The sequence below is a fragment of the Pistacia vera genome, unplaced genomic scaffold (genome assembly GCF_008641045.1).
Source record: "Pistacia vera cultivar Batoury unplaced genomic scaffold, PisVer_v2 Contig179, whole genome shotgun sequence".
NCBI lineage: Eukaryota > Viridiplantae > Streptophyta > Magnoliopsida > Sapindales > Anacardiaceae > Pistacia > Pistacia vera.
Genome location: NW_022195887.1, coordinates 408278 through 417589, shown reverse-complemented (window position 1 = coordinate 417589; position 9312 = coordinate 408278). Strand labels below are relative to the sequence as shown.

The following is a 9312-nucleotide window of genomic DNA, read 5'->3' as shown; positions in this document are numbered from 1 at the left end:
TCAGAAAACACTGTAAATTCTACAAACTCATAATTTATTTCTTTTTTTCTTTTATTAATGGATAAGAATCTCTAGTACTAAATGGTACTACTCATAATCTCTCTTTCTTATGCACAACTTATATATATAGTTGAATTAAATTATTGCTTCTACATGCCTGTCCCATGATCACTCTTCTCTTGTTAAACACTTTGATACTCAACTTCACTTATATAAATATATGTTAAATTGTTTTTTCTTTTTCCAAACAGGAGATTATGAAGATAATGAACATTTAAAAATTGAGATTATATATATGGTCTAGGGTCCATAGAACACCCTATAAAGCTAAAAGACTAGGTAAGCCACAATATTATTGTGATAGGTAATCTCAAGGTTTGAATACAGGAACTCGAGGGAGGGAGTTAGGGAGTAAACCTCATTAACCACCAGGCCAACCCCTTAGGGGGCGTTTGGATCATATAAAATTTTATTATAAGAGTATATTATATTAACGGAAATAAATATTACTAGGAATGTTTAGAAAATGTATTTGATTTGTTCGAATACGTTTGGTTGAGAGGATAAATTGGTGGGTATGTTATATAGATTACTAAATTGCCCTCCTTTTTAAATATTAATATAATAGTATTTTTTATTATTATTTTTTGAATTTTTTTTTTTAACCCCCTACATTTGAAATTTTGCTAAAACACCCCAACTATATAAAATTTTAATTTATAGCAAAATCACCCATACCCACCCCAAGCCACCACCGGTAGTCAACAGAATGGCACACAACTGGGCGTATATGGCCAGCCGTGCATTGGCAAAGCCGAAAATGCCATGGTTCACAAATCCATGACCAGAAAACTGCCAGATCTATGGCCATTTCACGGCCAAAGATGTGGTGGTGAAAAGGCCAGATCTTTGGCTGTGCCAATTTCACGGCCAAAGATCTGACCTTTTCACGACCATAGAAATGTCAGATCTCGCCGTTTCTAGCCACGGAAAAAGCCTTATTAGCGCACGACCAGCCAGATCCCATCGGTCGTGCACCATTACGGCGACTGACGTCGACGATCGACGGTGGTGAGTCATGACCAGCAGTAGTCTTGGGTGGCTGGAGGTATTTTGTTAACTTTTAAATTTTTTTGTGGCTAGGGTGTTTTAACTAATTTATCAAATGTAAAGGGGCTAGGTAATTGTTAGTTAGTAGACATTTGAGGGCAATTGTGTTCGAAATGGTTTTTAATTAAGGACAAAATGGGTAGAAAAACCAGATTACCTCGGTAATATTTTAATAATACTCCCTAACAAGATAATAAGATTACCTCTAACATTACCAATAGTAAACACTATTTGCAATAAAAGATTACCGTAATATTTTATTACTTGCAAACTAAACACATAAATCTTACAAAATAAACAAAGATTACTTCTGTTATGCCTCTTAGAATTATATTGATAAAATTCATGAAGAGGATTGAATAGTTATTGGTTGAGGAAATAAAACATGTGTGAGTCGAAAAAATTAGAAAGCTGTAAATAATATAACAGGTGGCACTTTAAGCTAGGTATAGTTAGAAACACAGAAGTATTTGGATAGTTGACAAAAAAATTCTGGTGTTCCACTAAACATATACATGAGCACAAAGACAACCACATCATTGCAAATTTCTCTTAAAGATTCCATTACACCTCTCCTCTTATCATTATTACTAGAAACTTTAATCCTTCGAGATAGGTATGGACTACTTTATAAGGTTCAAATTTGATATAACTTTTTTCTGCAGAATGTCTGGATGCTTTAAACTAATTATAATATTTAATTTTCTCTTAATTACCCTCTATTTTTATCACACATATTTATTTTTATATGGTGGGTGTGGTTGGAATCCACAATGTGGTAGGATATAACTAGTGTCTGATAAAGTAAGGGCTTGAAATGTACCCTGTGGAATTTATTCCATAAAATTAAATTTTAATTAAGGTTAGGCTGGATGGAGTATCATCTAAAGTAATTTGAACTTGCTCTTTAAGATTTGTCCTAATTGGATACCCCATTAATATGCATACTTCAATTCATTAGTTGATATTTAACGTGCATTTATGAAAATTAATTCTTCAGTTTTGTAAATACATTATTTATCTTAATATTTTTTCTTGTAAAAGTGAAAAACAAATATAACCATCACAAGTGTCCGAATGGTAAAAGAGCAAAATAGGTTCTATGAGTTCTTGAATTCGAGTCTCTCCAAACACTAATAGGTATAGCCATTAAAGCTCTTATTTGATCCCCAATTCCAAGGTCCCCAGGCACAAGATGGCTTAAGACACCTTCCATGAGGAAAAAAAAAAAAAAAAATTTGAGCACTATCAATAATGGAGAACTACTTTTTAACGGTGGGGTAAGTAAGCTTTATTACACTAAAAAGAATAAACTACAATTCACCACTAGTTTAATTTTGTTTTCTTTCAATAAAATACCACCCACTTTATTCTTATTAAGTACATTTAATAATACCATGCCTGTACTGTATATATTTACTAAAAAGTAAAAACCATCTGAAACTCCATTAAATAATTATTATATATGTTAATTTATTTTCTGTAATTGGAACTTCATCATGTAAACAACATAGGATACTCAACTGTAACTACTGCAGAAATGAAGAAACCAAGCAAATTAAACCCAGAAAAATAAAATTTATTAATTCATAGCTCGCAAAACTCCATTCATATATGGATATCTGTATCTCCACCAGAAGAGAAATTTACATGCTTGACAATCAAAAAAGGACAAAAAAAAAAAAAGGGGCCGAAGCCATAGCTGATAGCTCCATGCAAATAAAGCTGCTGACAATTGATGGATGTACATATAGATTTGCTTCCGAACAGTAATAGTAGCAGTGTTTTGATTAATTCCCTAAAACATAAGTAAAACTATTGCTAGGAACCATAGGGATGTGAATTTACATCAAGATTGCATAGCGCATGCTGTCACTCACCATAAGATGATTCATTTCAGAAATTTGAGCGAATTCACCAGAAACCCAGACGCCATCAGCACCATTAACATGAGGTTGAGAGAAACAAGAAACTATAGAAAGTGGAGCACGTACAAGAGTATATATAAGCGAGAAAGCATTCCATCCACGTGGTGATGATCTTCTTCTTATGTTCATATCATGCACCAAGATTGGAAGTTCAGTTCCATTGATATTAAACATGTTTTCATCGGCTACTCTTGGACTCTTCCTAATGTTTTGGAGGTTTCGCCTCATTACAACCAACATCTGCCACATGAAATTTTCTTGGAAGAATTAATGTTGAAGATGGAATCCTTAAGAAAAAAGATGATCTATCTATCTGCCTCTCTGGTGTGTATTGTGATTCTTGTGTAAGTTGTAAATTAAAGATGGCGAAGTCTGAGAAGATAAATTAATAAGGGTAGCTAAGGACCACATTAATTTATAAATTAATTTAATTTCTGTGAAATGGGTTTTTTTGATAATGGCAAGTTGGTGGTGCTGTTGCTAGTGCTTGTGTTTATCACAAAGGTTATGGGTGGCTTTTTGAGAGCCTTCACTAACGTTTTTTCTATAAATTGTGGGGTCTATCTCCGCCAATATGCCGACAAAGCTGCCTAATTATATACAAAGTTTGCTTTCCTTTCTCATTTTTATTTCACTACTACTCTCAAAATATCATTCATTCTTTCTCTTTTAAGTTTCCATGTAGCAATATACAATGAATAAATTAAATTTCCTATTTAAGACAAAAAGTTGATCATAACCATTCATTAACTCATCAACATCATACTTCTTCTTTCTTCTTACATGATCAATGATGGATGCAGAGCCAGGCTGAATGAAAGAAAGAAGAATCGTATACCTGTTTTGTTTACTGTAATTAATTGTGATTGATGATGAAGAGGCTGAGGCCCATGGTATCATTTCTACTCCCAACTCCAGCTCCACTTAAATTGTCTCCAAGTTTTCGTCAACTTCGCAACTTGCGTTTACATTTATGGAACCCATTATACATGCATACCAAGAAACAGAATGAATGAATAAGCTAAATTATCATAATGGTTATGGTGTATGTATACAGTTCATCATCATCATCATCATCATCGTCTCCATTGTCAATTCTCTTCATCAACTTTGTTGTTGTCATTGTCATTTGTCACCCATCTGGTTTTAACTTTTAAGCACACAGTTTATATGTATATTGCCAGCCATATCTAATTATTGAGAAACAAAGCCAAGGCTCAAAGTAAATGGATACTGTTTTTCTGCTTTAGAATAAATATTTCTTTGGAATAAAGTGTAACTAAAGTGATTGACTAAATTAATTATGGTATGTTGGTATTCATAATCATTCAAGGATGTTCATCAACTTAATTACATACCCTTGTCCTTTATTAATTAATTAGCCAGAAATTAATTAAAAGATCAACCTTTTATTAATTATTAATTTGCATAGAATATTCTCCATTATAAACATGAGAAACTGATTCATGGCTAGTATAAATTTTAAAAAGAAAGGAAAATGACTTTTAATTCCCTTGTTATAATACTAATAAAATAGATTATTAGTTTAGATTATCTTCACCATGTGTATTAACTTATAGGAACACACTAGAATTATAAGTGCAGCACCAGGAAGGATCGACCACATGATTAGCATCCTTATTAATTAACAAAAAAAGTTGATTTCATTAATTAATTAAATTGATTATTGGTAACTTCTCCATTGATCTCGCAATAATATTAGTGTTAGTCATAATTAGCTGACAAGCGACCTCAAGTAAAAAGTCATTCATGTTCTTATATATGTAGAAGGGTCGTTTGATTTAATTAATTATAAGGCGGGTGAGAGTGAAGTAGCCACTAGTAAATTAAGTACGTTGTTGTATTGGGTGAGACGCGCTTGGTAGGTTAGGTTTTGTGATGTCAGTCACTGCCTTCCATTTCCATTTCCATTTCCATTGCTGTTCAGTCAATGGTCAAATACTATATGCAGAATTTTATAATAAATGTTAGATTTGATATAATGGGAGATTGTACCAAGAAGTTATACCTGCTGCACTGCACTGCACTGCATTCATTTTCTGATCCTACATCTACATGCAAAATCTTGTCAAACATCTGTGTAGGTATTTGCAGGATTAATGGAGGGGCCAATTAAGACTCCCTAATCCCATATACTTTACTTTATTAGTAGGAACATATTCTAAATGATTTATTGTTTTCTTTTTCAAATCTAAGCTTCTTGTTTCCTTTCCTATGGTTCAACTGAAAAGACACTATGGCTTTAATTCACTAGAGGCCACTGACAATGTTGGATCTCCATCTTTGGGCCTCACTCTTGAAGCCCATATTCGCCCCAGCCCAATCTGTCCAACATCACTGGCCAAGTGGCCTTTACCTTTGTCCTTGTGTACATGGAGTGCATTTTAATGAATTTACCTTTTCATCTCATATGAACTTACCCTCTGTTCTCTTCATTTTGTTGTTTGATTGAAAAAGGTGATAAAAGTGGTTGGTGCACTTACCTGTGCAAAGCTTGGCTCTGCATTCTCATCATCATCACAAACAGAGCTGCAAGAAATTTGGTAAGTGCCCATCAATTTTTCAGTCTCTGCAATTGGCTGCAAATGAACATTTATACAGTTTCCATTGACTTCTGATCACATTTTATCTCTCACTCAGCCAGTCCTAAAGTGCAAGTTGCTGTTGTTAATGTTAGGACCATCAGCTATTGCAGCACTCAAACTTTAATGAAGCATCTGATGCCCATCACATTTTGACAAGTTACATTGTTTTATTTCCTTTTCAGAGGGTTACTTTCTCTCTTTTAAAATAGCAAAGCTGGAGATTCAGCTCTGCTGTCTTTTCCTCTCTCTTTTAACATGCTGTAAATCTGATGAATACGCTCAAAAAAATATGTAAAGCAAAATTTTGCAAAAACTTAGGTTTAACATCCTGTGTAAAGTGTGTTAGACTTTTGGCATTATGGTCCTACACTTTTATGCTGATGTGGATTGATGTGGTCATATGGTTGTGTCTCTTCTCTTGGGCAGTTGTCTTTGATGGAAAGACAACTACATATAAAAAGGAGACTTTACAGGTCCCCATTAGATATAATTTTCATTTTAGATTCCCAAAAACCATCATTCTAAAATTGCAGTCAATGAAGACTCTGTATTTTGAAGAAACAAGAAGACTAAACAACAATTGCTATGGCTGGAGGTTTGTCATTTATTTCCGTATATATTCCATGGAGATTCTATGATGAAATTGTTTGTATTATCAACTTTTATATGAATATTGGAATAGAAATGTATTTTACATTTGGTATCAGAGCATTGTTTGAATCTCTGCCTAGCATGAAAATGTTTGTTGCAAATCTAGAAAATATTGCATAAAATTTGGGATTTTTCAATTAAAACCCATACTGTAAATCAAGCATAACTTTTATTATAAATAGAATCTGTTCTCGATTTTGATGTCATTGGAATCCTTGTTGAAAAAGCTTTCCAACGGTATATTATTTGTCAAAAACGGAGTTCTGGTTGCAAAGTTATGCTAGTTTAAAATTTTCGTTAGAAATTATCGTTTGGGTGTTTTCGGAAGCCATTTACGGCACCGATTTAGGACGAAATTGTCATTTGGGATGTCACCGATATAGGTTATATGTCCACATTCAAGTTTCCCCTTTAAAACGCTGGAAAAATGGCCGGAAACGGGCTATTGAAAATCTGCAAAACTGGGTAAAAGGTTGCAGAAAACGGGTCAAGAAGAATCGACCCAATAGGATAAACAGATCAAACTGACCCGGGCAAAGTCAACGGTCAAAATGGGTCAAACAACCCGGTCAAACCAACCCAAACCTGACCCGGTCAACGAGTCAGACCGATCAATGAACCGATCAAAGTGCACAGACCAAGCAACAACTGGTCAAGTGGTTCAGATCGGCCCAATGGATCGGGTCAACCCGACCCAGGTTGAGACCGGCACGTGCTGGCACGTGAGGGAGCTTGTGCTTGCGTCAGGCGCGTGAGGGTGTGTGTTTAGGCGCGTGGTAGGGCCATGTAGGTGCTTGGAAGTGTGTGTTGCCTTCTGGTGGCGCGTGAGGACATGTGTTTTAGTCACGGTGGCACGTGGAAGTCAGTGACAGCTTGTATGATGTTTTTTTTATGTCATATATTACTTTGTTATGCATAAATAATGTGTTATTCTTGTATTGATTTGTGTTATATTATATAATTCATGTTATAAATTATTTGATGTTTTATGATCGTATGTATTTGATTAATTTAGAGTAGTCGCAACATCTAAATTATGATAATATATGCATTAAGTAATATTATTTATGATCATATTAAGGTTAATAACATCGTTTTGTAGTTAATCATATTAATGTAATCATTTTACCCACAGGGAATGTTATATTTTCATGATTAATTAAGAATGAAATAGAAATTATTCTTATTTCTTAATTAGCCCACAGGTATTATGAAATATTAATAATTTCTAATTTCATCATTAAAGGATAATGAATCATAATATGTAATGTCTTTACCCACAGGGAGATTTTATGATATGTCGATTCATTTATGATTTATTATTTGTTTTACATTGGTAAACTTATCATTGTTATTGATGGTTTGTGCCTCATATTTTATTTAGTAAGCATGTGTATTGATATACCTACAGTTGATCAAACTTTGATGATGGTTGAGTATAAGGTTCCTAGTTTAAATGGTGATAACTACAAATCCTGGAGAGAGGTTGTCCTTCTTCATTTAGGGTGCATTGATCTTGACTATGCTCTTCGTAAGGAAGAGCCACCTACACCTACAGATACTTGCTCTCAAGCTGAGATTGCTTTGTATGAACAGTGGGAGCGATCTAACCGTTTAAGCATGATGTTTATCAAATCTCACATTACAACTAGTATCCGTGGGTCAATACCGGAGTGTGAAAATGTCAAGGATCCGATGGATGCCATTCATGCACAGTTTGAAACATCAGACAAGGCATTAGGTAGCATCCTAATGAGTAGATCGACATCCATGAAGTTCACTGGTATTAAAGGAGTCCGTAAGCATATTATGAAAATGAGGGACATTGCTGCTCAGTTGACATCCCTTCAGATGGTGATTAATGATGATTCCTGGTGCATTATGTCCTGAACTCTCTCTCGTCTCATTATACTCCTTTCAAGATATCTTATAATACACAAAAGGATAAATGGTCAATCAATGAGCTTTTGACCATGTGTGTTCATGAGGAGGAGAGACTGCTTTTGGAAGTGAATGAAACTGCACATCTGGTGACAAAAAATGTCAAGTACACTTCAAACAAGAATAAGAAGTGGAAGGGAAATGGTAAGCTGCATGAGGTTATGAGCAAAGGTAATAAGGACAATATCAAGTGTTCCTTCTATAAAAAGACGAGACACATGAAGAAGGATTGTTCTAATAGGAAGGTCTGGCTTGACAAGAAAGGTAACCTCTTATCTCTTGTGTGTTATGAATTTAATATGATTTGTGTTTCACATAATGATTGGTGGATTGATTTTGGTTCTACAATCCACGTTTCTAATACCATACAGGGTTTTTTGGATCAAAGGAAGTCATTGGGAAGTGAATGCAGCATCTATTCAGGAAACAGGATGCCTTCACGTGTTGAAGCTGTTGGAACTTTTAGACTTATTTTAAGTACTAATTATGTTTTGGATTTGGAACGAACCTTTTATATTCCTAGTTTTTCTAGGAATTTAATTTCAGTTTCTAAACTTGTACCATGTGGATACTCTTTCAACTTTTATGGTAGTTCTTTTAATTTAATTAAGAACTCATCTATTGTTGGAAATGGTACTTTGGTTGATGGTTTGTTTAAAATTCATTTAAGTGATACTGTTCCTTATAGTCTTATGACTTCACATGCTAACACTGGTATGAAACGTACTATTATGTATGAAAACTCTTCTTTTTTTGTGGCATAGGAGATTAGGACACATCTCCATTGATAGGATTAAAAGGTTGGTAAATGTTGGAGTTCTTGAAACTCTTGACTTTACTGACTTTGATACTTGTGTAGACTGCATTAAGGGAAAACAGACTAACAAATCCAAGAAGGGTGCCAGGAAGAGTTATGAACTTTTAGAAATCATACACACATATATTTATTGCCCTGACATGAGCTCTAGTGGTCAAAAATATTTCATCACCTTTATTAATGATTACTCACGATATATGTATTTCTATTTGGTTTATCACAAGGATGAAGCATTGGATGCTTTCAAAATATATAAAGC

At 34.1% G+C, this 9312-nt stretch overlaps 1 protein-coding gene across 1 annotated transcript; it reads right to left on the bottom strand.

The window, feature by feature from the left end:
- Window positions 1-2668: 2668 nt before the first annotated feature.
- LOC116126387 lies at window positions 2669-3458 on the bottom strand. Its single transcript, XM_031412092.1, has one exon. It carries the CDS (start codon window positions 3285-3287, stop codon window positions 2955-2957), a length of 333 nt encoding a protein of 110 aa, XP_031267952.1. The 5' UTR covers window positions 3288-3458; the 3' UTR covers window positions 2669-2954.
- Between the last annotated feature and the right edge of the window lie 5854 nt (window positions 3459-9312).